Raw genomic sequence first — 26,683 nt, 5'->3', positions numbered from 1 at the left:
TTACTATGTGGTATTACATTGAATACTCTGTGATTCCCAAACCAACTGAGGCTGCAGAAACGCAGCGTTATTTGAGTCCCGCAAAAGATAAATGTGCATCATAAATTAAGCGGAATTGGCCTTGAGATTGCCGAAAATCGCGCAAATTAACAGTGAAATGAAGAAAGGGGACGTATTTGCAGTCTTATCGACTGCCGATCTGAAGGAGTCGAATTTGAACCCAACCTTGGTGGAAATCTTTCACTGAAGGCAAAACGCAGGGTGCGCTGTGCGATGTTAGTGTCAGTGAGAGAACCCTGGGTGGTCGACATTATGCCGGGCCGTTCACTGCGGCGCCTCTTATAGCTGACGTCGTTTTCAAGAAACCGCCGGGGTGGCGCAGTGATTACGGAGCTCGACTACTGTTCCCAAGGACGCGGGATCGAATCCCGGCCTCGGCGGCCGCTTTTCGATGCAGGTGCTGTGCGATGTCAGTGCACGTTAAAGAACCCCAGGTGGTCGAAATTTCCGGAGTCCTCCACTACGGCGTCTCTCATAACCTGAGTCGCTTTGGGACGTTAAAACCCACAAACCAACCAAACCAAACCAATCGTTTTGAAGAGTCAAACTCCATGAACCATATCATACCTTATTTCCTGTCTTAGAACTTATATACCTAACTGAAGCAGCTGATTTAGATGACCACCTATTTTTAGTATTACCTAAAATAGCCTTGCAATCACCGCAACGATAAAACGGCGCCATGATGACACCATATATAACGCCCATCATAAACATTGTGCTACTTTCCTCTACTGTGTCTCATGTCCGGAGCAACACGAGGAAAGCAACGAGGGTGAAAAGATAAAGGAAAAGGCGACAGACGAATCCAACGAAGCTAGGATGAGAAAAAAAGAAGAGTGAGAAATGGGCTTTTCCCGCAACAAAGTTATCCACCAGTCGCTCGCGTACGTCGATACGCCTAATGACGGACACGACGAGGACCCGCGAAGGCGCTTTAGGCAAGTCGAGAAACTTCCGCGCGACGGCTTGCCTCCACAGCCAATGAAGCAGTTGACGCGCTGGTATTTGCACCGTCTTACGTCATGTGCACATAAAAATAACATCCTGCCGGAATATCAGTAGAGAGTAATGGAACTGATGAGAGGCTAATTTCAACACGCATATCAAGTAAACAAGTTTTCGTTAAAACCAAGAAAGGCTCAGGGAAGTGCTACTGTAATATATTTGAATGATGGTGCTGGAGACAGGACAATCAATTGTATTCCGATAAATATGACTTTTTAACCGAGTTTACGATATAAATAATAATAATAATAATAATAATAATAATAATAATAATAATAATAATAATAATAATAATAATAATAATAATAATAATAATAATAATAATAATAATAATAATAATAATAATAATAATAATTGGTTCACATGAAGGGAAAGACACAGTATCTGTCACACTTGTTCTATGGACACCTGAAACGCGTCGTAAGAAACGGGAAGAAGGTAGGAGAGAACGCGGAAAGAGAGAAAGGGGTGCCGTAGTGGAGGTATCCGGCATAATTTCGATCACCTTGGGATCTTTAACGTGCACTGACATCGCACAGTACACGGACGCCACTCCGTTTCGCCTCCATCGAAACGCAGCCCGGGTACACCAGCACAGTAGTCGGGCGTCTTACCACTGCACCACCCCGGCGGGACAGTTTACGATACATAGATATCGTAATTTAATATTCTTCCGTAACCCGTGTCAACCAGCTAGCTGCATTATTTAACCGAGCTCTACGTATTGAAGCAGCTCTGTGGAACGTGACTGGGTACTCAGTTTTGAAACACCCGGGATAGATTTCTATCACCTGGGGTTCTTTAACACGCCCCAAAATGTCTACTAAAATCTGTTCTTGCATTCTTACTGACTCCGTTGATGAGGTTGAACTCAAGCCACGAGGCTCAGGAGCCGAATTTATAGCCATCGTTTCATTACAGCGGCTTGGAAAGGTACTAGGTGAAGCTTGGGTGGCCTATTGTCTTTTATTTTTTAAATGCACGTGGTCTATTGAATTTAACTGCGCCGAAATTAAGCGGGTTGGCCTGAAAGCAGGTTGTAGTTTTTACTCAACGTAAAGTATTCCTCGTCACAGATGTGCAAAATATTTAGAAAAATTTTCCGAATGTTTCCTCAAGTAAAAGTATTTTCAGGCTCAAACGTGGAAACATACATGTTTAAGTAGTTTCCTTTCTCTGAATAAGGTCGAAAAGCAAGCATCAGAACTCGTTGCTATTCTGCATGACCGACGAGGGCTTGAATTTAAAGAAAAGTCAATGCCAAGGTTTTAAAATTAAAGTATGCGGACTGAGAGGCAGGGTCAAAAATGTAAAATTTGGAGTAAATAAAAACAAATGACAAATCTGCTCCGCAAAGGTGCAGTACGAATTTCCTAGCAAGCAGTTAAATACTCGCAGTTCCGCTATGCCGTCCTTATTATTATATCGTTATCTTTTTTTTTATTATTTATAATTTTCATCTTATCACTTTATCAATTTCTTTGTAGTGTGAGATGCACCGAGATTAGACACGAAGGGTTGCAGGCAAGCGCAACTGCTTCCGTATTATTCAAAACTTTTCCAGTATCCCTTAGATGGTTTATCTCTATATTGCTGCGACGACTTTAAATTGAGCACTGCTGAATGCAACGGGCATTGGCAGATCGACGAACGCCAAGCACACTTGCTGCTATCACCACAGCTGATTGCTTAGTTCTTTGGCGGGTGCAAGTCAGCCCAATAAAGAGGGCATTTTAGCGCTACTGCAGTGTATTTATTTGTCGTCAAAGGCATTTTCAACACCATGTGACCTCTGGTGGAGGGGCAGAACCCCGTCAACGTGACATACCACCGATGATGGCACCCGCCATGCAGAAGCCATATATGGTTCTCCCTCAACACCGCGAGCTCCCCACCTCCCAAGGACGGCTAGGCGAACACGTGGAAGATTGGCTTTAACTTGACCTCTTCGAACGCGTGACATTATTCAATACATGGAAGAATGAAGTGAAGCTGAGGCAAGTGTACTTTGTATTCTAGGGATCTGTCCGGGCATGGTTCGAAAATCATAAAGCTTCTTTGAAGATCTGGAAAGAGTTCAAGGAGGTTATCTTGAAGGACTTGACCAGCGTCATAAGAACAGAAAAAGCTCAGTCCTTCCTTCATTCGCGGCAACATCACGTGACATCGCCTCTGTATGACTCGCTGATACACACAAACTAGATTCACATCTATCCTTCAAATAACACGATGCCGCTATGGATATGAGGTTCTGTACTGTCTTCCCGTGAGAAAATCAGCAACCCTTATCAATGTGTTGTCATAAATTAAAATTACAAGAAGGAAGGAGAGCATACTGCGTTGGAGACTGACCAGAATTAATTTTAGCAGGCTATTTGGCTGAATATTTTATTGCTCTCAGTAAGGAAACCTATATACAGTATTCATCAGCAAACCCCAGAGCCAAGTCGCAAGCATTTCCCAGCAGCACCACATGTTTTCAAACAGCTCAATGCAAGAAATAAGGCAGGCGCGTTCTTTCGTATTAGCAAAAGTTTTTCTACTGCCTAATATTTTCGCCATCTAATAGGGTGTGTTAAAAAGGTAAACATTATATGTAAGAAAATATGCAGTTCGTTTAACTTCGCTCAAACTGACTGAGACGTGTGAAAGCACTGTCTCGCATTATATTTGGTATTGTTTTGCTTGGCAGTTCAGCGTTGAGAAATTGACATGGTGTTCGGCAAATTTTTAAATTAATTTAGTTGGTTTAGTTTTGGGAGAAAGAATAAGCGCAGTACCTGTCTCACTTCTCAGTGAACATCTTCACTTATAATTAACGTCATACAGATATGGACACATACATCGTTGGCTTGGATCCATATCCAAAACGAACCTCCAACTTTATTATCAAATGGATGCTAAATGAAAGCGGGATGGTATGACACCACCCTAAATGCCGCACACAAAACGGTTGCTTCACAAGTTGATACAATATCACGTTAAATTTATGTCAGACACCCGGCATTAAAAGATTTGCGATACGCTCGGAACTTCTGTATTAGCCCTTTCTAACTAATAGCCATTGATAAAGAGCTAGTGTTCTCAGACTCGCACGAGTCATACCTAAGGCCCACCGCGGTGGCCAAGTGGTTACAGTGCTTTGCTGCTGAACCCAAGGACGTAGAATCAAATCACGGCCGCTCCGACTCCTTTTCGATGGCGATGAAAACCAAGGCGCCAGTGTGCTATGTGATGTGAGCGCAAGGGACCCCAATTATACGAAATTTTCGGAGCTCTCTTCTGCGGAGTTCCTTATAGCTGAGTCACTTTGGCACGTTAAACCAAACCAAACAGCATTACCTCGTTAAGAACTAAACTTTTCGTTCCAGGCAAGACTGTTTGCAAATCGTGTAGTCCGTAAAAAGGAAGTATGAAGAAAACGTATAAATGGGAAACACAGTCTTCAGAGAGAAAAAATGAGAGAGAGAGAGAGAGAGAGAGAGAGAGAGAGAGAGAGAGAGAGAGAGAGAGAGAGAGAGAGAGAGAGAGAGAGAGAGAGAGAGAGAGAGAGAGACGACGTCTTCTTCCATGCAGAGAGGTTGTCAGTGAAGTGGAAATTGTAAAAAATGTCAGCGGCTTAAAGTGTGCTTTTCAGCTGTCATTTATTTTGTTTAATATGGTGATGCACTTTGAACCGCCTAGTAAACTCTGAGACATATGACGGAGTCTGATGACATGATGACGTGTCACCTTTTATGAATGCTCAAACACCTCGAATCCCTAGTACGTACAGTAAGTACATATCCGTGCTAGGTCGGCTGATAGCTTCTGAAGGACGCTTTCAACTCCACAAGCTGCAAAGAAAAACCCCTTAGCAACCAGTCATGCAGTGTGATAAATAGCCATGACACTGACACTGACAAGCACCGTGACGCTGACAAGCACGAAACCAGAAAACAAGCCATCATTCGGGCATTTGCTCTTTTGCACTGATTTTCGCTGGTGTCCAGAATTCAAAATATAAGAATGAAAATATCCGTTGAAAAAGTTTATAACGCTGGTCGTGTCAACGCGACAAACTTGCAAGACCAGTATAAGCTCTATTTTTTCCCTTCCCACATTCCGTATAGCGAGTTCTGTGTCAGGAGTGGGGTGGATATAAAAATAAAGTTTGATTCGCCAGAAAAAAAAAAAGATAAAACGTTTTCGTAATTAGAGTCGTCCATATTAAAGGACCTTGTATCAGTGGTGTGTGTAGTCAAGTTTATTCAAAACGTGCTAATATATGATCATAACACAGCATGGTTCTATCCAGGTCAGCACTTTTGCAAGTTTTTGCTGTATGTTCCAAGCATCTTGCAATGGGGATGAATGAATAACTGGGTGGAAATGAATTGCTTTCGTGGCAGGCATTAACACAGCAACAATATTGACAGCTTTTTTCCCTAAATGTCAATACGATTTATATAAGAACACAAGAAAACGCTTCATAGTGCGTCTGCAAAATGAGATCTTAGATGTTTCGCTTTAACAATGCTAAATCCTAGAAACATCTTAAACTCTCCAACCTACTCCCCAGGCGGAAACCGTTGTCTTTCGACATCGATCGTTATGACCGGCAGGATAGCCTGCCTTCCAACGTCTGTCTTGTGTATAGCACGGTGTTTCCTTTTTGGAAATTTGAGAACAGCAACTAAAAAGGAAAGAGGCTCGAATTTCTTCATCGCAATTGTCTAAATGCCTTGGCCGAGAAGTCGGAGTCCCGTTTCTATTGATTGCAGCAAACCACAGACAGCTGGTTCTGCGGCGGCCGCAGCAAGATGCGCTTAGCTCATTTTATTTGTTTTTAGCTCTTTTCGCTTAAAACCATGGTCTTATAATTTTGTTATTTTTCTTCAACAGGGTGCCGACATATGCAAAGATCTAATTTAGCAGATTTCAAAAATATATCTTGCGTTCTTATCATACTCATTCGATTTTCTCTTCCCCACTCGGAAGATATGTGTGTTCTTTCTTATGTCTTCTATAATTGCAAAATTACAGTTTATTAACACAGTGTTTATTGAAACCAGCGGAAAGACGCAGACAAAGAAAGAAGCACAAAACACAATCTTTACCAATATGTACCAACTGGCCCAGCTCTCCCCTCTACTGAACAGTGTTTATTAACTCTACCTTATGAAAGTACAATACGCAAGCTCCCCACAAAATTTTCAGTTCCATCTTCGTTTGCCCGTAACATGGAAAAATATTTTGAGCTGTACTGTTGACTCATGTGTTTAAACAAAATTGTCGCCTAAGGTGCGGTGGCACGTTAATTATGTCCGAATTAATAATCAATTGGTTCAAATTCATTCAGAAAGTTAAGTTCAGTTGGTTCTTATATTTTTCTAAAACTAAACAAAGGCAGTTAAACTACACTGAAGAATCACGCAAGACAAAAAGAGCACTCTACTGTCCATGGAGACCTAGCCTGAATTAGACCTCTGCGTTTCAACTTTCGGAACCACTTAAATCTTTCTGCGCTGAACTTGTGGGAGTTCAGGACGCACTCTTCTCCATGGCTACCATAACCATGCTCCCTGCAGCCCACGTTGTCATCCGCACTGACGTACTTCAAGCAATTCGTTTGCTACGACGCGCCAGCCATTGCCCTAACTTGCGGCGCGCATCCCGTAGTCAGTACGCATTGAGTGGGTTCCACGAGACCTGGTGCCTTCCCAGAGTCAAGCAGATTTAGCGACCCGCCTCGTGAGCCAAGACGCATGAATGCCACAGCTCCTTGAAGTGGACGACGCTACCCTCCTTTTATCAAGAAAGGAACACCTCCGGCGCCGCACACGCGCACTTATCCCTTCGTGTGCGGTATTCCTTCCCCACTGTCTCAGCCGTGCAGAAGAGGTTGCGCTTAGGAGGATCCGGGTCGGTATTGCCCTCACACCAGCTGTCACTAGGACGTGATCTCACTTCCGACACTTATATCCCCGCCCAGGGTGCCCGATCTGTAAGAACGAAAATGTTGAAGCCGACACTCACCACTTGTTGTGGGACTGCCCAGCACTGACACCGAAACGAATCCGGCACCTGACGATAGCTGGCTTTTCAACAACCAATCCTGCCTGATATATCGCTTGGACGTAGGGACCACATCATTGCTCACTCCTGGACTTCATAAAATCAGCCAACCTTTTTCCATTCATTATTCATTATTCATCCTTCATCTCATACCCTACCGATGCCCTGAGGCAATAAATATCATAACAAAATCACGCAAGGCATAATCATTGTTGACTTAGACTCTTCGGTATGCCGGAAGACTTGATTATTTGATGAACATAACTAGTTTTTACGATAAGGGCGCTAATGTCATCGCTCATTTATATATGAATGCAAGCGGAGTGCCCCTATTTCTTTAACATTTAACATTTTTCGTTAGCAAAACGTCACTATATATATATATATATATATATATATATATATATATATATATATATACTGCCTCCCTGATTCAAAACAATTCAGTCGAACCAACAAATATCTTATATGTGTCGCAAAATCTTAGTTTTCGTTTACGTATAGTTCTATTTCGTTCTTTAGTCATTTCAGTGTTCTGTCCTTTGTTGTGTAAGCCACAAGGACCGGACAGACGAGACGCCCGCTTTAAGCGAGTCAGTCACAGCGGTGTGCCTCTAAGCTGATTGCGTTACGTAGCGGCAATCTCGAGGAACTGCGGGAGGCAGACAGCCTCGCGACTTCTCGGAAACGTAGAAAACGTGTCTAGGGATTGCCCGCCGCTCCCTTCCCGTCTTTATATCTGGGGTTCCCGCCTTAGCGCGACTTATACGACCCGAGACGGTCTGTCTCTAAATTTGAGAGCCTCTGTGCTCTATAAACAATAACAGCTCCCAAAAATCTTTGTTTTCACTAAGTAGAAGTACACTTTATTGTGTTATGGTCCGGTCAGGACATACTACGCGAGCTGAATGGTAAAACACTAACACTGCTCAGCTCCGACGCTAACGCCGTTATATAAATCACATGGCGTCAAACCAGAAGATCAAAATCAAGACCACGGCAAAAAGGGAAATATTTCATTTTGCAGCAATTAAACGCGAAACATACTCGTGTAGTAATTGCGGCGAATTAGAAGAGAAAGCCAAGTCAGTCTTCTGATCCTGATTTCCGCACTCTGTGTAAATCAGAAGAACTTCGTTTGTTTTTTAATCATTTAAATTGTAAATTAGATCCGCATTTGATGTTAATAGAACCGCCGGCCCAACATTAACAGTTTCGACAGCGCTAGATGAGTGCGAAAAGACCCGTAGAAGCTTTAACTAAGTACAAGTAAGGCACAAACCTTACAATAGCTCAGCAGTCCCCAAATGGGTACCGTTCGCATTCTACGTAGTATCGCTGTCCATAGTGTTGTATTTATGGCATGAAAGCCGGAATTGGTTGTACCACTATGGAACTTTTCATGCTCTTGTCCAAGTCACACTTTCCTCAATCTCTCAGCAAATGCAATTATTTGAGTTTTGTGACAAGCCTTCAATCATATTTATAAATGTTCCCTTCATCGATTTAAATTGTTCAGAAATCGGGCAAGAAATGAAGCCCCAAATGAAAATAATTGACATCCTGCACAGCAGCTTGAGAAGTTCCAAAATATTTAGGGCTACTTATAGTCGTATCATACCCTAGTCCCTAAAGCGGCGCTAAGCGGGCTATTTTTTTTTAAACAAATACAACCTAGTTATGTCTGCTGAGCTATATTTAATTATTTTCACTCATGCTCTATTCTAAGTACAGAATAAGCATGCGTCCTTGACTTTGTATATATTTTTCACCTCACTGCTTTTATTGTTTTGTCACAATAACTTTATATGCACACTCCTTGCTGCGTTTTCTTACCATAAACGCACTTCCGTGAAAGCTTTTACGGGGAAGGCGTGGTAGAATCACGTGGCCCCGAAGACCACAACTTCCGCTGCCTGACAATGTTACCCTTTCCGCTCAATGAAAGCGCTCTAGGAGCGTTTAAGTGCGCCTCCTTTTGAGCGGTGATGACGTTACATTTTGTGTGGTCGGCAAGTCAATGGGCGCTTTCAGTTGTTACAGACTACTTCGAAGATGCTTGTCACGGGGAAGTTCTACATACAATTGCATCTCCGAAATCAGAAGATCTCTGGGTCTCCTTGCTCAATTTTTAACTTCTCTAAAAGCTTTTTTAACGTATACCTGCAATCCTTCATCGCAGAGAAATATTGCGATTTATTGCTTTCCTCCCGCCCTTGCGGCGGCTGCTCCCACCTGCCTCTCCGAAGACTTCATTCTCCCAGTGGCGCCATCTACATGTGTACGCGGGCAGGACTGACCAAAATTGTGATTGATAATAGGATCAACTTGGTATTTTTTATTTGTTTGTTTTCGTTTCTCATATGCCATCCAACTGATCCCTCACGCATCTACAGTTACGATTTCGATCTGGCATACGCCTGTAAAGCGTGTTTTGCCTGTAAGACAATACTGTCATGGAACCAAGCCAACTTCAACACAACGAAAATGGACGTCGGCGGCTCAGTGGCAGCACGGTGTCACCAAATCTCGGCGGTCGAAAACATTATTCAGAGAATGGCGCTTTTGCGTTGCATAATTTAGGGTGCCGCTTCTTCTGCAAAAAATAAAAAATAACGTAAAATGTAATGATGCGCCAAGAACACCGGCGTTACCAGTCCAGCCAAGTTGACAGCATATAATTTAGTACGAACTTCGATGAACACCAATAGGAATAAACCACCAGTGTCTGGAATAAACAGATGAGCACCGGCAAGGAAACGCAGAATACTAGTCGATATTAAGCGACAAAAGTATATTATATTAGGTGTTATGCATTAGGTGGGTATTACGTACATTACGGAATTTCTATACATTCCAAGAAACCATCATTAAGGCGGTAACATTAGGTTGTGTTCGAGACACTTGCCTGTTAGCGTTGATCCGACGCTGTAAAACAGACTTCTAGAGCATTTACGCACCCTCTACAGCTCAGCCAGTCGGGTCGGGGACTTCCATTCACTGCAGCCCGAGTACTAACTCAGCTCATTGTTAATCATTACAATCGAAGCTGAGACTCTCGGGCCCACGACGCTGTATAAATGCCGCCAAGGACTTCCAAGCATGCTCCTTAGTCATGTGAACCCAAAAATCTATTCGTACAACAGCTCTGTAGAAATCAGCATTCGATTCAATATAGACTTACACGTCGCCTTCCAAGAATTACTCCTTGTTCGCACCCCCACTCTTGATCAACAAGCAGTGTTCATTAAATCATTCCAAACTGTCTATCAACCATATCAAAGTCTTGTTTGGGCCTTGTCCGTAGGCTGCTCTGCCTGTGGGCGGCAGCGAACAATGCTTTGCACGCAATGTTGGGTCCGTTAATACGCTTTCGTAGCACCACTATTAGTCATAGCCTGTGAATAGCTCTCGTAGCGAGCTTATATATCTGTATATGTACTTGTACAAGCGCCCTTGCCTCAGCTGTGCCTGATTATTTACCCCGCTATAATGTGCCGGAAAGCTAAGTCAAGCAAGCCTTAATATTTATATAATTGTATTAACTAATATTTTTTTCTTATTGGTATTGCCATTTCTGCTTACCTTTCCCTCCTTCAAGCATATGGGAATCTCGCACATATGTGTAGAATTTTTTCAAACGTAAACTGATACGCGTTCTGCCACATACGACATCAGAGCCGCGCATTGCGGAATACTTCGCTGGTTCAGTCATTTCAGCCTAAGTCACGCTTCCATGGTGGCACTCCTTTCCTTGAAAGGAAGAAATTGGCAAAGGTGCACAGCACTCCTTGCTATCTGCTTCATACGCATCGAGAGTGCTACACTATGGCCGATCACGTTCAGCTGATCGCAGTCAGTCAGTGCGCGGGATCTGTGCATTGGATCTGTGCGCTGATGTGTCACTTGCCAATAACGGAAGTATGAGAAGAGAAATTAGGAATGGAAACAATTGATAGTAATTGGTAATGAATAAAAGATATACGAGAGACATTGCTAGAGTTAATGACTAATACAGTGATCATAGAATGACTAAAAATGTCTCCAAAACGATCAATACGTCAAACGACGACTTGAAATGACCTCGACTAGAAATGAGTAAACATGCTTAGCTTCTTGACCAATGCGTCAAGTGACGATTTGTAATGGCCGTAACTAACTGGAAATAAGTATACACATTTATAGTAGGATACCGGTCAAGAAAAACGCGGCAAACAACCCTCTCCAGCCAGTGGCATCGGTCCAAATGTGTGACGACACGTCATGATCAGTCATCTTCGCACCGCGAAAGATTTGACGCGAGCGATCAGTGCGCTCGCTGATTAGACCTCTCTGACCGCCGTCACGTGCCGCTCCTGGATTGGACAATTTCAGGGCTAAAGTATTTCCCACGCTATATAAGCGAGCGTGCTTATTTCACGGAGTGCTTATTTCACGGAGCAATTTCATTGGACGCCGGGATAAAAGCTGCAATGAGCTTGACCAGCTTCTCAGCCCTGTGGGAAAACAGGCGCAATCGGAGGCATGTGAAAAATGCGAAAAGAGCAAGATTATGAGAGTACAGGCACAGAAAAAAAAAAAGAAGCGAATGGCCAAGCGACGTGGAAGATATTTAACAAATAGAATTTTATTTTTAATACTATTAAAAATATAGGGACACATTGCATATGACGAGCATTCAGTGCAATATAAATACGTGTGATGGAGGCCTCCAAAAAAAATTAGGATAACCTTAAGAAGCAAAAAGCGCAATGTCGCGCGTGCAAGATGCAGTATACATTGCGTAACAGACGGAGACAATTTATGAACACTTAGCAAATCATTAATTCAGCTTTACGACAGAGGTAAATCTCAAGGCTCTTATTAGCAACTTCAATCAGATCCATATAGGACCACAAATATATCATTGGGTAGGCAGAGTAAACAACTTAACCTAACATAGAAAACATCAGGACGTCAGTCATAGCTCCACACAATTCAGGTATAATAGAAATATTTTGTTTGCTTTTTTTTTTTTTAGCATTCAACTATACGCATGTCTCTGTTGAAAATTTTGATTTCTTGACGGAAAAGCGCCTATAAAGTTATATACTTTTCGATGAGTCAGTTTTGCGAAACGTAATGATTTTAATTATTATTAGCTGTTTTCATACCCCGTATAAAAGACAGAAATATATCAGGGCCACTACTACGCCTGTGCGATTTGTTAAGATTGGTTTTAAAGTAAGGCGGGCACCATATACTCTATATATTTTGACGATAGAATGATTAATTAGCCTACATTACCTAATCAACTCTTAAAATTTCATTTCCATGGCAAAATTATATCGCAAAATTTAAGGCCGCTAACATTAAATGAGAGCCGCGTTTTTAATTTCTTTTTTTATCTGCAGTGTGGTTCAAAATATCTGTCAAAAATACGCATTTGAAAGCTCTTCTGGGTAGCTTTCCATTGTTGTATAATTATATTGCCACCTAGCGTTGCCAGGTGGCGCATGACTGAGGTGTGAAAGGAGGACGAAGTTGAAGAGGACGAAAAAGTGTCGCTTGCACGTTTGCGTCTGTGCTGCTGTGTTCTTGTGTCTGGGCTACCCCCTGCTATCATTGGTATCCTTAGTCACCGTGTACGTGACATTCTGGTGGAGCTGCAGGGAAAAACGATCGCCTATGCAAGAATCTCCATCTACAAGACGTCGCGCCAGCCCTGTACCATTGGACACCCCCGTGCATCGCTCCAGTCGACGGCTCCAGGGACTGTCTCCGGAGTTTCAGCCAGCACCCGCCGCCATGACATCTAGTGCTCCTGCGCAGCAGGTGACGGGCCTCGCACCGGCCTGTAACTACACCTTGCAGGCCCCTCGGGTACCGAAGACTTTCCATGGGGACCTCTTTGAGGATGTGGAGGACTGGTTCCTTCAGTTTGAACGTGTCGCTGCATTCAACCAGTGGGACGATGCTGCCAAACTAAGGAACGTCTACTTCAGCCTTGAGGACGGCGCCCGTATCTGGTACGAGAACCGAGAGCAAGCTTTAACTTCGTGGCGGGAATTCCGTCGTCAACTGCTCGAGGCTTACACTAGCGCAGATCGTCGCGAGCATGCAGAACGTGCCATTCACTCTCGCATCCAAAGGCCGAATGAGAGTGTCCAAGCATACGTCGAGGACATGACGCGCCTCTTCAGGCGAGCCGATCCCGCCATGTCCGAGGACAAAAAGGTCAGGCACTTGATGCAGGGTTTGAAAGAGCAGTTGTTCGCAGGCCTTGTGCGAAACCCACCCTCGACTGTAAACGGATTCCTTGCGGAGGCCACCACAATGGAGAAGGTGCTACACCAACGTGCCGTGGCTTATGACCGACCTTTTCATACACGCACAACCGCGGAATCATTTGCATCTTCAGAGCGGCATCCCGATGCATTGCGCGAACTGATTCGCAGCGTCGTGCGCGAAGAACTAAGCAAGTTCTGGAGCCCTCTGCAGCAATCGCCATCTTCCGTTTCTGCTATAGTGCGGGAGGAGGTGCGGCAGGCACTCAAGAGCCCTCTTTCGCCTGTAGTTCCGAGCCCGCCATTGCTGTCGGGGACCGACAATCGTCCCACATATGCGGAAGTTCTGCAGAGTCAGGCTCCCCCTTCACCACCGCCCATTCTCGCGTCTCCTACAGTTCCGCTGCCCTCGGTGCAGCCAGTGCAGAACTTCGACAATCGCCCGCTGCCCCGACGCAAAGCCGACATTTGGCGCACGCCTGACCGCCGTCCGCTTTGCTTCCACTGCGGTGAACCAGGACATCTCTACCGGGATTGTCCGTATCGACGCCTCGGTCTCCACGGCTTCCGCATCGACTCGCCTCCTCCCCGGTTTGGTCAACGACCCCGAGTTATTGAGGAGTACCTGGCGGAGCAGCGTTCATCTCGTTCGCAGCGTCAGCCCCGCTCCCCTTCGCCAAGGCGCTCCTCCTCGTTCACTCACGGTTCCTCGCGAGAGGACCAAGGCCGCTCGTCTAGCCCTGGTCGGGAAAACTGAAAACAGCGACCTTCGGGGGCGAGGCCGCTGGTAGTCGCTGCGTTGAAGACCTCCCGTCGTCGCCGCTTCGATCCGACCGCGAGCTGCTGGTACCGTCACCTAGGGAAGCAAAAAGCGTTTCTCTGGACATTCCGGTTATTTTAGACGGTCGCACTACGGTCAATGCTTTAGTGGACACCGGTGCCGATTATTCAATTTTGAGTGGTCGCATGGCGACTGTTTTGAGGAAGGTGCTCACTGCTTGGCCAGGTGTGTGCCTTCGAACCGCCGGCGGTCATATAGTTACTCCAAAGGGGATGTGCACGGCTCGCATTCAGATTAACGGACGTACGTTCGTCGTTAGTTGCGTTGTTTTAAGTGACTGCTCCCGTGACCTTATCCTCGGCATTGACTTTCTGCGGGAGTACGGAGCAGTTATCGACCTGCGAAATAGACTCGTCACGTTTTCGATGGGACAATCTACCGAACAAGATAGTAGCAGTCCTTGCAATAACGCACTTCGTGTTTCCGTTGAGAGCGTCTCGCTGCCGCCGCGAAGCAGTGCTCTTGTGGAAGTTACCTGTGACGATTTCCGTACCGGTGATGCTGTAGCGGAGGCGAACCATACACTCCTGCTTGCTCATGGCATTTGCGCTCCCCGAAGTTTATTGTCGTTTCACAATGACCGGGCTGCACTCCTTGTCACAAATTTTTCTAATGAGTACCGACACTTGTTCCCGGGGACTGCTATCGCTTTTGCTGACCATGTTGCGCACGATCCGGTCTGTTTTGCATCCACGGCAGTAGAAACTAACGAGCCATCTCTTGACAACATCGACATTAACTGTCACTTGTCAAAGGAGAAACGGCGGGCTTTAGAGCAACTGCTGCTAGACTTCAAGCACTGCTTTGCTTCTTCCTCGAAGGTTCGTCAAACGCCCATCACACAACATCGCATCATTACTTATGACGACGCTCGCCCAATACGACAGCAGCCTTATCGTGTGTCTGCCAAAGAACGAGAAGTGATCCAGACGCAAGTTCAGGAGATGCTGGATGATGGTGTTGTGCAGCCTTCACAAAGTCCGTGGTCTTCACCAGTAGTCCTTGTCAAAAAGAAAGACGGCACTCTTCGATTTTGCGTCGACTATCGGAAATTGAATAATGTGACAAAGAAAGATGTATACCCGTTGCCGCGCATCGATGACTCACTGGACAGATTGCGACGTGCGAAGTATTTTTCATCTATTGATTTAAAAAGCGGCTATTGGCAAATCGAAGTAGACGAAAGAGACCGAGAAAAAACCGCATTTGTCACTCCAGATGGCCTATATGAATTCAAAGTACTCCCATTTGGATTGTGCTCTGCCCCAGCTACATTCCAAAGGATGATGGACACCGTCCTCACTGGCCTCAAGTGGCAGATCTGTCTTGTGCACTTGGACGATGTAGTTGTTTTTTCCGAAACATTTGATCAACACCTCGAACGCCTTCGAGCTGTCCTGGAAGCCCTCCGTTCTGCTGATCTCACGCTGAAGCCCCAGAAATGCCACTTCGGGAATACAGAACTGAAGTTCCTCGGCCATGTTGTAAGCGCTGATGGGGTGCGCCCGGATCCCGATAAGACTGCTGCCGTCGCACGATTTCCCGTTCCAGCTAATAAGAAGGCTGTTCAGCGCTTCCTCGGCCTGTGCGCATATTATCGGCGTTTCATTGCGGACTTTTCTCAGATCGCAGAACCTCTGACGCGCCTTACAAGGAAGGACACCTCCTTTGTGTGGAACTCTGAGCAGCAGATGGCCTTCTCTTTGCTTCGTGAGCGCCTTCAAACATCCCCTGTTCTGGCGCACTTCGATGAAGCGGCTGACACTGAGGTACACACTGACGCCAGTAGTATCGGTCTTGGCGCGGTCCTTGTTCAGCATCAAGACGGGTTTGAGCGAGTAATAGCCTATGCCAGCCGCACTCTCTCTCGTGCCGAAATGAACTATTCCACCTCAGAAAAGGAATGCCTGGCGGTCGTATGGGCTACTATGAAGTTTCGTCCCTATCTTTACGGCCGGCCATTTAAAGTCGTCACCGACCATCATTGTTTGTGCTGGCTGGCAAATCTGCGAGACCCATCTGGACGACTTGCACGCTGGAGTTTACGTCTTCAGGAGTTTGACATAACCATTGTTTACAAGTCCGGCCGCAAACACGAAGACGCCGACACGCTGTCACGAGCACCCGTTGACACTGGCGATACTACAGCCGATGACGATAGCGGTTTTCTAGGAGCCCTCAGCGCATCTGAGCTCAGGGATCGACAAAGAGCTGATCCAGACATCCTTCCACTCATCGATTATCTGGAAGGGCGTGATACGATTCTGCCTCGACACCTATCTCGGCACCTTGGTTCCTTCTGCATACGGCAAGGCGTATTGTATAAAAGAAACTCCCAGAGCCAAGACAGAACTTACCTTCTGGTAGTGCCATGCGAGCTCCGTGAGGATATTCTCCTTGCTTGCCATGATGAACCAACGTCTGGTCATTTGGGTTGCTCACGGACTCTTGCTCGAGTGCGCAACATGTATTACTGGCCAGGACTTTCCGCAGCAGTGAAACGCTATGTACGAAGCTGTCGCGAATGCCAGCGCCGTAAAACACCGCCCCAGAAGCCTGCCGGATTTCTCAAGCCCGTTAAAGTACGCCGCATTCCGTTCGACCAAATTGGAATGGATCTCCTTGGCCCTTTCCCTTTGTCGCAGGCCGGAAACAAATGGATAGTAGTCGCTACTGACTACCTGACTCGATACGCTGAGACAAAGGCAATCCCTCATGCCACAGCTTCCGAAGTAGCAGAGTTTTTCATGCACAACATAGTCTTGCGGCATGGCGCCCCTTCCTACGTCATTACCGACAGAGGGACAGCTTTCACATCACAGCTGATCGACCGCATATTTGAGCTGAGTTGCACGACCCATCGCAAAACCACAGCGTACCATCCACAAAGCAATGGCCTTACAGAAAGATTGAACAAGACGATTGCGGACATGTTGGCAATGTACGTCGATGTGCAGCACAAGACCTGGGACGAGGTGCTGCCGTACGTTACATTTGCGTATAATACAGCCTTACAAGAGACAACGCGCTTCACACCATTTCGACTTGTTTACGGACGCGAAGTTCAGAGCATGCTCGATTCCATGCTCCCGTGCCCAGATGATGACCAGCTATCCTCAGATGCCCAGCAATATGCCATCCGCGCTGAGGAAGCCCGCCAGCTCGCCCGTGTGCAGATTGCGCAGCAGCAGACCACTGACGCGCACCGTTACAACCTCCGGCACCGCCAGGTTGACTACAAGCCTGGAGATCAAGTCTGGGTATGGACACCAGTTAGCCGTCCAGGCTTGTCAGAGAAACTCCTTTCCCGCTACTTCGGGCCGTACAAAGTGTTGCGCCGTGTGAGTGACCTTAGTTATGAAGTTATCCCAGACGGTGCCACACAACCAAAACGTCGAAAGCACAGCTCGGACATTGTGCACATTGTGCGACTGAAGCCGTACTACCACCGATAGCGTATGGCCACCCGCTGTGACCACTCTCTTGCTTTTCACACCATTTTTACCGGCCCTTCTCATTTTTTTTCGGAGGGAGGGGGTAATGCCACCTAGCGTTGCCAGGTGGCGCATGACTGAGGTGTGAAAGGAGGACGAAGTTGAAGAGGACGAAAAAGTGTCGCTTGCACGTTTGCGTCTGTGCTGCTGTGTTCTTGTGTCTGGGCTACCCCCTGCTATCATTGGTATCCTTAGTCACCGTGTACGTGACAATATAACAACACTTCACGCCTGAAAATGTCATAGGATTCATGTTAACTTCTCCAAATTTGTTAAATACGTTGTTCATAACGTTGTTCATAAGAAATGCGATAGATGTCATTTCAGAAGGTGCAATACTAAGAAACCAACGCAACATGATTTCAAATGCTTGCAGATAAGAATATATGAGAACTAGGGTGACACCTTGAACTTCGCATTTTGAAACTTGGGCTACAGGAACATTGCAATAAATAGAACAGAATGCTCGGCGTATATTACCAAAGAGAGCCAGGACAAAACTTTGTCCTTGAGCGTTAGCAAAATTCAATCAAGGACTTATGTTCCGTGAAAGGCTCCTCGATTAATTCGACAAAGACTATCTTTCTATGAAAAAGCTCGACCCATCCTCCTGGACTCAATCTTTCGCCATTCACCCATTTAGGCCACTACATCAAGCGCAGAAAGGAAGGGGAGAACTATGTTTCAGCAGTTCGTCAACGTGCACATCTTAGTCAATCGTAAATCAGCAGCCACGTTAGAAAACACGCTTCCGACCTCATTCCGTGCGCGAACATGTGATTTCGTTTCTGTAACTGCGTACAAAGAAGGTTGCCACACTCGCACGTGAGAGCTACCACGTGTAGTAACCTTCCCTTAATTGTCACGAGCTGCCGTGGGCGCCGCCGTTGTGGTGACTTAAGGCAAGAAACTAGATCCCTTGCCTCCTTGTCCAGCAAGAAATTGTTCCCAGGGGCCTTACAAAACAATTCACCGCTGGCTCCCCTCATAGCATGAATGTCAACATCCTGCGTTCAATTACAATATTTTTACGGTAAAACATGTGTGCAGCCACCGTAGCTTAAGTTCAGACAGTCCATAGTCTATGATCTAAAGCCTTGAATGGGAAAAGGGCCATGGTCATATGCGAAGCGCTTAATAAGTCACGTGAAAATATTGCTCCTAAGCCACTAGCATGACTATTGTTCGTGTAACTACCAATGATGCCACTGATTATATTTCAATGATTACGACGTAATTTCTTGCTAACGACGTGGCTTCGCCACAACAACAATTTGACAGTTGGCACAATAATATCTGTGCCCCGCCGGGGTGGTGCAGTGGTAAGACGCCCGACTACTGTGCCGGAGTACCCGGGCTCGAACCCGACCTCGGCGGCTGCGTTTCGGTGGAGGCGCAACGAAGAGGCGTCCGTGTGCTGTGCGATGTCAGCGCATGTTAAAGATCCCCAGGTGGTCGAAATTACTCCGAAGCCCTCCACTACGGCTCCTCTTTCTCTCTTTCCACTTTCACTTCCACCTTCCTCCCTTCCCTTACGGCGCGATTGAGGTGTCCACAGAAAACAAGTGAGACAGTTACGGCGCCTTTCCCTTCCTATAAATCAATCAAATCAATCAATCACGCAATAATATCTTTTTAACGTGAGCTTCGCAACGCATTCCAAAGGACACCTTGAGAAAAAGAACTAGAACGCCTTGAAGTGTCTCTTGTTGAAGCTTTCCATTTTTGCAAACGGGGCAACCAAACGAGCTCGAAGCGATAGAGCGTGTCATTAAAGATACCCACGCTCCGACGTAAACACGTGTGCAATGCGCCGTTAAGCCTCAACTGGCCTGTAACGCCCTAGACTCCGACCCTCGCGATTAAGAGTTCACGAGCCTTCTCAGGCGGCGTACGCGAATGCTTCGAACTGTGCCGCAGCCTTGTGGTGATCCGCCTGTCGAGGATTGGACGCGTGGGCACCCACACTGGTCGCAGCTAATACCGTCCGTTAAACTCTGAGCCACGCTTTCCTTTAAGTGCGGACCTTGAGCGTTGCCTCCGATGTAATGAATCCAATGCGGGGCTAATGTGAGCTCGTTTCTCCATCGTTAACATCCCGACACTGTGCCGCGTTTAACAAAACACTGCAAGAATTCATTTGATGTTCCCGTGAATAAAATATCCATCAAGTCGAACGAGTGTTAAAATTAACTGCGAATAGATAAATGGAAGAGTCACTTTTTATCGATGTTTCTGAAAAACACTGGAAGCTTTTCACCATGCGACACGCTATCACAGAAGTTATTAGAGCTACACCATCACCTGGCACTGAGAGTGAATCAACGTGTAGTTCAAAATTGTTGCCGCATACAAAGTTATTACTATCCCCACTAAATGAGAGCTAAACTTAAAAAGGGCAAATAGGCCACCAGAGTTTTAATTCGTCATTATTTTTCACTTAGCGTAAGCCCGCTCATTCGCATTGGAGATACGTCCTTTATGACAGATTTATTGTCCCATGACAGCTAAATTTAAACTGATTTTCTTAAAAAATGCGTTCATTGTTATTATCGTGGTATGGCGCCAGATAAGAAGGGGGGGAATTGAAGACCTTTCTTGCTCTTCTATCTTTAGACAGTGCCAGATTTTTCTTTAGGAAATGTTTCACTGTCAAAAATTTGCGTCGTTTCAGTTGTATTTACTAATGTTGTGACCCGCAACTTTTAGTTTATCTGGGACTTTTTTAGTACAGGCATTCCTAACGCGGACACACAAAAAAAATAATTCCTCTGAAGAAAATAAATCAGTTTTTATGGCTGACTGCCTTTGGTGCATTTCACCAATCAATGTTGTACTTTCGCAGAAGGAAATGCTGTCCTAAAGATCTCAATTTTATCACAGAACATGACTCTGGCTGCTCTCAGTCTTATATCTAATCTCAGACACTGAGACCTCATCACAGAGAATACTTCCTGCTACGAAAACAAGTTTTCAAAGCGAGGCAGCATTAAATTATAACCTTACTCGTAGCTTTTACGTTGCATTTTCTTTTTTCACTTCACGGTTTTTAAAATCAACTAAACCACGTCTATTTTCTTTTTTCGCCACTTCACAACCGGCGCGTTCATGAAGACGCGACTACGGCGGAGAAGCGTTTACAACTCTCGGCGCACGTTTCGAGCCTCCAAATCAGTGTTGTCCCCAAATCACGCCGGTCGTGGGAACCGAGAACTCAAAAAAGATAGTTCAAAACAACTAAAACACGCGCTCCAAAACTACCAGAACCAGCAACCAAACACCGCTAAGCAACGGGAGGAGATGAGGGAGATAGAGAGAGCTGACGAGGGAGTGACAAGGAAGATGGAGAGGAGAATGTGGAGGGGGGGGGGGGGGGGGGAGGGGGGTCCCAGGAACATCATCCCGCTCCCCTTCGTCTCCCAACCGAGCCAGGCTAGTAACGCGAGGAAAGCCCGAGCTGAAGGGCGGGCTGTGCGCGAAGGGTAGAAGATCTCACTACGTCACGGCGTCTCCGCTTCGTCAGATTGGTCAAGCGTGAAGAGCGCGCGCGCGGATAACGAAGGTGAGAGAGGAGACGCGGCTCGCGCCCGCGCGCCGTCGTATGCGAGATGGAAAGGGTGGGTGGCGAAGAGGAGCGCGCTCGTTTATAAAGGCCGCCGATCACCGGCTTTCGGCACACACGCGGTATACACAGTCGGTTTTTTCGGGAAGGCGAAACCCCACTGCGGCCTTTCTCGATTCGTACGCGCAGGCACCACCGTCTCCCAACACCAGTACCGGCTGTACCGACGCCGCAGAGATGGTCACTGTCCAGTGCAAGCTCATGGCCGCCATGGCTCTGGTCCTGGTCTGCTGCGCCCTGGCCACCACCAGCGCTGACTACACGGTGGACGAGTAAGTGACTGATCGGCAACCTTCTCTGCAGCAAACTATTCTCAAGAGATAGCATTTGGCATCTGCATCGTTTCTTTCTTTTATGTTTGCCGGTTATACGCACATGCTCGGGAAAAGGTTTATTTGTTTTGTTGTGGCATCCTCTGCTAAGCGAAAGATGTGAAAATGATCACGGATGAAAAGCGACCTTTTTCGCTCTTTTCAAACACGCCACTTCAAAAACTGGTTATAGCCCTCCCAATGTTAAGGTGGTGAAAGTCGAAAGTGTTCATATCAACGTGCTGATGATATTTTGATATTTGGGATGCATTAGACTTCAGATGGGCCAAATTGGGTCGCAAGGACAAACACAACTTGTCTCCGACTGATTTTTGAAGTTTTTTGAAGTTCTCCAGGGCTTGATATATTGAGTCTGAGCTACGTTCAAGCAAATACTCTCAAAAATATGCACTGTTAAACAAGTTCACTACGCTGTTTTGGCAAGAGATTCCCTGAAACAACTCTGACAATTATAACTTTTAATTCCCCAAAACAATCTGTACAGCCTCCTCGTCGCATAAGAAAGCACAGTTGTCGTCTTTCTTAACTGTCTCAGGCTTCAGAACTTAGCTTATGCGTATCTCATTTGCCCGTCGGTTTCGTTCCTAAGATAACAGCCCGAAAATCAATCTTCTAATGAAAAATTACGAAAACACTTCCCTTCTCCGTCTTGGGAAAATTTAACAACTCCTCAACTAATAATGCATTCGGAATACTTTACTGTAAGCTTTTCTAGAGGAATCCAAATTGCTTACATGTTGTGATTAATCACTCTTGCAATTTATCATAGATTCGTATCTTTGTCACAAGGCTTCCTTCCATTTGATCCCAAAAGGCATTGCTTGCCAGCTCTAAGTCATACGTCAAATATGGCACATACTAATACATACGGACAAAATGGTATGTCTGTTACAAAATGCCGTCCCATTTTTGGTGGAAAAAACTTAGAAAAGAAGGTTTCAGTAAAAAGCGTGAAATCAACTTACTTATTCGTCATATGTGTCCTCGTTTAGACAACGGGCTCAGCGTCTCCTACCGTGCACTGCTTGTACCACTGGAAAGCCTTCGCCCAGATTGCTTCAGCGCGGCTACTCCTTTCAACGAAAATGGGTACCATGGCTTCCTAGGACATCCTGGGATGGTTGTAGAGTATCATAACCACTAATTAGGAGTTAGAATTCAGGCGTTGAAACACATGAACATGTAAGCGGACGAGTTCCTCGACCTGAACTAGTTGAAAAGTCGCCTATCCTTGAGCATGGTGGTGGTATGTTACTCAGACACAGAATCCAAATGATAACGCCTGAGACTTGGGAGCAAACCATCTGGCCGGAGGCCATCAGTCTTGCTTTCTTTCACTGGTCTATAGAAGCAAGCTCCTGCGTGAGCGGCTTGCATCAAACATGGCTCATGTTACGAGAACACAGCTGTGCGAGAAAAAAAAAAACAAAAGCATAAATATTTATGCAAAAGGTTTGATGTAAAACTTTAGGCTCGACTGGTATGCCTCCGCTAACCAAGCTAAAGATAACCCTGGTGGCTTCACTAGGGATCACTCTAGTGGCGTCACTACTGACCACAGTCATTGCAGCTAGATTACTCATTAAAGCGAAACTGTTACTGTGCACAATATAGATCATCACAGCCATCCGTTTGTCATCGTATTCTTTTCACTCATGAACGCTTCAAATGCTGAAGGCTTAATGCAAGTAGCGAAGATTTTGTGATCACTGTAAAGCCATTTTCTCTAGTCATTACTCAAACTCAGTTTCTTTCTCAGCAAAGCAGCTTCTCATTATTGATTTTTCACTCAATGGCGTCAGAGTGAATCAGGGCTCTGTTGGAGTTCATAAACACCATAAGGCACGACTAGTGACCGTCAAGTGCAATAAAGGCTATTTTTTTACTTCTCAACGCCGTGAGAAAGAAAACAAAAACGCATTCGCACCGTAGATGCCACTTCATGAAACGAATCGACAAAGAGATGAATATTTGTAGCCACTTGGTTACTTTTACAACCTAAAACAAAACAGACAGCAGACTGCGTCTTTGGCCTTTATATTAATTTCAAAGCGATGCATAATTTCAAAATATAGCAATAAACTGCTTTATTGTACACATGCAAAGATGTTATTATTTCCTTTAAGGCAAGCTCTCTGGCCAAAAGCAGCTGGCATTTTCAGCTCCAATATAGGCCTGTACTTTCTCCTCTATTTTCTTTTTTGCGGGCACATACGGACAAGTAAAAGAGGAACTGCGCGTGAAAGTGCGGAAAGCCCGTGCAAAGCGACTACCGTATAAATACAGAAACCCTTGTGGAAACTTCCGTAAATGACGCTTTGAACCTATTCTTTACCTCAGCTGCTCACCGTCGCGCACGTATTCGCTGTGTTCTGGAATTGATCGTGTCCTTAAAGGAATGAAAACGATCTCACAACTTCTTCAGGGAACTATATAAATACACTGTATAAACAATGACCACAGTTCGGGCACTCTGGCAAGTGCGCTCCGCTGCCAATAATAACGGCGTTAGAAGAAGAAGCCTTTGCAATGTTCCGCCCTTGACGATTGATTGCGCTGCCTTCGTAACGCAACCGCGTTTTTATCCTATCCCTTGTATCAGGAAGTGCGTCTGAAACCTACACACCGACAGCGGCACTCGCCATTTTTGTTTACTCTTTTTCCCGAGACCTTGATGTTGCTCAGCCAAGGCCACAGATCAAAGAATGCGAAACTACAAAGCCGTGGCCGCGCAGTACAGGCTTCACGCGCGGTCGGTTTATACCAGCCTGCATTTTTTGCACATTGCAAAGACATTGGATAAAATCTCCCCTCATGAATGCTGTTTCTTGAATGCGATAAAAAATAACATAGTACGTCAGCAGAAGCACAAGCTTTTCCGAATAAAAATATATCGAACAAAATATCCGTCAGTACTCGTGGAAGAAAAACTCGAATATTTCAGGCAATTCTATTAGTTTGACTGCTTTCACTCACTGCTGCCGAAACTACAGAGCAAACATGATTCGCGAGCAAACTAATGTTCAAAGTGGAATTGCGTCTCAGGTATTGGGATTCTCCTGTTCCAATTAATTCCCCCACCCCGCCGGGGTGACGCAGTGGTTACGGCGCTCGACTACTGTTCCCAAGTACGCGGGATCGAATCTCTGCCTCGGCAGCCGCTTTTCGATGGAGGCGAGAAGCAAGACGCTCATGTGCTGTGCGATGTCAGTGCACGTTAAATAACCCCAGGTAGTCGAAATTTCCTGAGTCCTCCACTACGGCGTCTCTCATAGCCTGAGTTGCTTTGGAACGTTAAACCCCACAAACCAACCAAACCAATTAATTCCCCCTTTCTTCCTTTGTTTTTTTTTTTTCTTCGCTTTAAAAATGATATCAGGCTGCCAGCATAAAACTCGAAGCGTTTTCACCATCCCGATCCAGTGACAACGCCGAGTGATAGGACTGACCAAGAACAGGAAGCCAATGTTTTAAGCTTTCCTAATACCGGATACCTACAGTTCGCTGGAGAGACTGGGGTTTCGATCGTGCAGCTTCTGCTTTTGCGGCCAGTTCGCAGAGAGAGCATCCAGCTCGACACTTGTATAACGCATTCATGTCCAGCTTACAGAGACACCTGTTGACTGAAAAGTAACTATCGGATATCGTAAAAAGCTGTTATAACCATGCTGATCGGAATGGTCTAAGCTGCCGATGCACAACACAATTTTGCTTTTCAAGTTTGTCCTGCGTTCACAACGAGCAAGTGAAATCGCCATAAAAAAAAAATGGTGTGCGTTTTGTAACTATGTAGCAAAAAAAAAAAAAATTACAACGGTTCAACGCTGCTGAACCAAATATTGAGCGAAAACATTAGCTGTCGGTGACCGAGCGTTCTCCTTCTTCTCTTTTTCTTCTTTCTCAGTCCACATATAAAGCCCCGCTTTAACCAAGCCGTATGAACGTGCCTTAGTGGCCTATAGGGGTAACGTGAATTCCAGGGTCCTAGCAAGCTGATTCTGACATAACCATTCCATGTGAAACGAGAGACCCAAGTGGGCAGCTGCTGCCAGTCCACACCCTAGTGTCACGTGGGGTGTGAAGTCACAGCGTCACGTGGGTAAGACGTGACTACCGGCCGCGCTACGCTGAAGGCGCGAAACCTAGAGTAGTATTGCTTTCGCAATAAAACTACAATCCGGCGGAGGGAATATCATCACATATGTTGATTGTTATAGAGCAGTTATAAAATATAAGAAACGATAATTCAATTAGTTTTCGTGTGTTATTCTTACTGTAGTTGTTGCATATGCATAAATTCGAAAATTACACAGAATAATATTGCTGTGTGGATAGTATACTTAAAGATATTTATGGATGAACAAAACAGAAAAGGTCTTCGTCTCTATCCGCCTTCTACTCGTGGCATAACCAGACTGTATTGTCGCCTGGTCGTTTATTAACCTCCGGGGGCCGAAGCGTCATCCTGTCGTTAAGCTCTCGATGCATGAGTGAATGGATAAGGTTGGAAGCTGCCGACGTTAATGATGTCAATGTTGTGGCTTGTGCACGATGTCTACGGAGCAAGGAGACCGCACAAGATGGCCATAGGAATAAGCTTGACGCCGACTGGTAGTGGAAAGGGCGGCCTCTTCTTTGAACGCTTGGCAGCGGAGAGCCGAACGAGAGCTTTTTGACGCGTCCGGATAAAGCTTGAGCGATGGAATCTCTTGTATAAGCCTTGATGGGGCAGAGTCCATAGGCAAGCGCGTCTACCAAAGAGAAGGCAGAAAGGAGAATAGCCCGCCTTGTCACGCCATGAAGAATTACAGGCGAAGGTCACACAAGGTCGTTGTCCGTCGGCCATATACTAGCGTCGTAAGCTGACTTTGTCGTCGTGTGCATGTTTTTGCATGAAAGCAGTTCGGTTGCCAACTTTCTGAAAACATTTTGTTTTGACCTTCACAGCAATTGGGTTTGTGTTAAGACTCCTCGCAGTAGCTCCCAAGCCTCTTCAATAAACC

At 45.6% G+C, this 26,683-nt stretch overlaps 1 protein-coding gene across 2 annotated transcripts in view; it reads left to right on the top strand.

Moving 5' to 3' along the window:
- LOC146191253 (uncharacterized) overlaps positions 1 to 26,683 on the top strand; it is an 80,097-nt gene that overhangs the window by 10,338 nt on the left and 43,076 nt on the right. For both annotated transcript variants that reach the window (XM_084599899.1, XM_084599900.1), the window contains exon 2: positions 21,478 to 21,620. In XM_084599899.1, coding sequence (XP_084456025.1) covers positions 21,526 to 21,620 — 95 coding nt within the window. In that variant the 5' untranslated portion in view covers positions 21,478 to 21,525. The remainder of the gene's footprint in view (positions 1 to 21,477; positions 21,621 to 26,683) is intronic.

Source organism: Amblyomma maculatum, chromosome 4 (genome assembly GCF_055883805.1).
Source record: "Amblyomma maculatum isolate TAMU_Amacu chromosome 4, ASM5588380v1, whole genome shotgun sequence".
Classification (NCBI taxonomy): domain Eukaryota; kingdom Metazoa; phylum Arthropoda; class Arachnida; order Ixodida; family Ixodidae; genus Amblyomma; species Amblyomma maculatum.
This window is presented reverse-complemented; position numbering and strand designations above follow the sequence as displayed.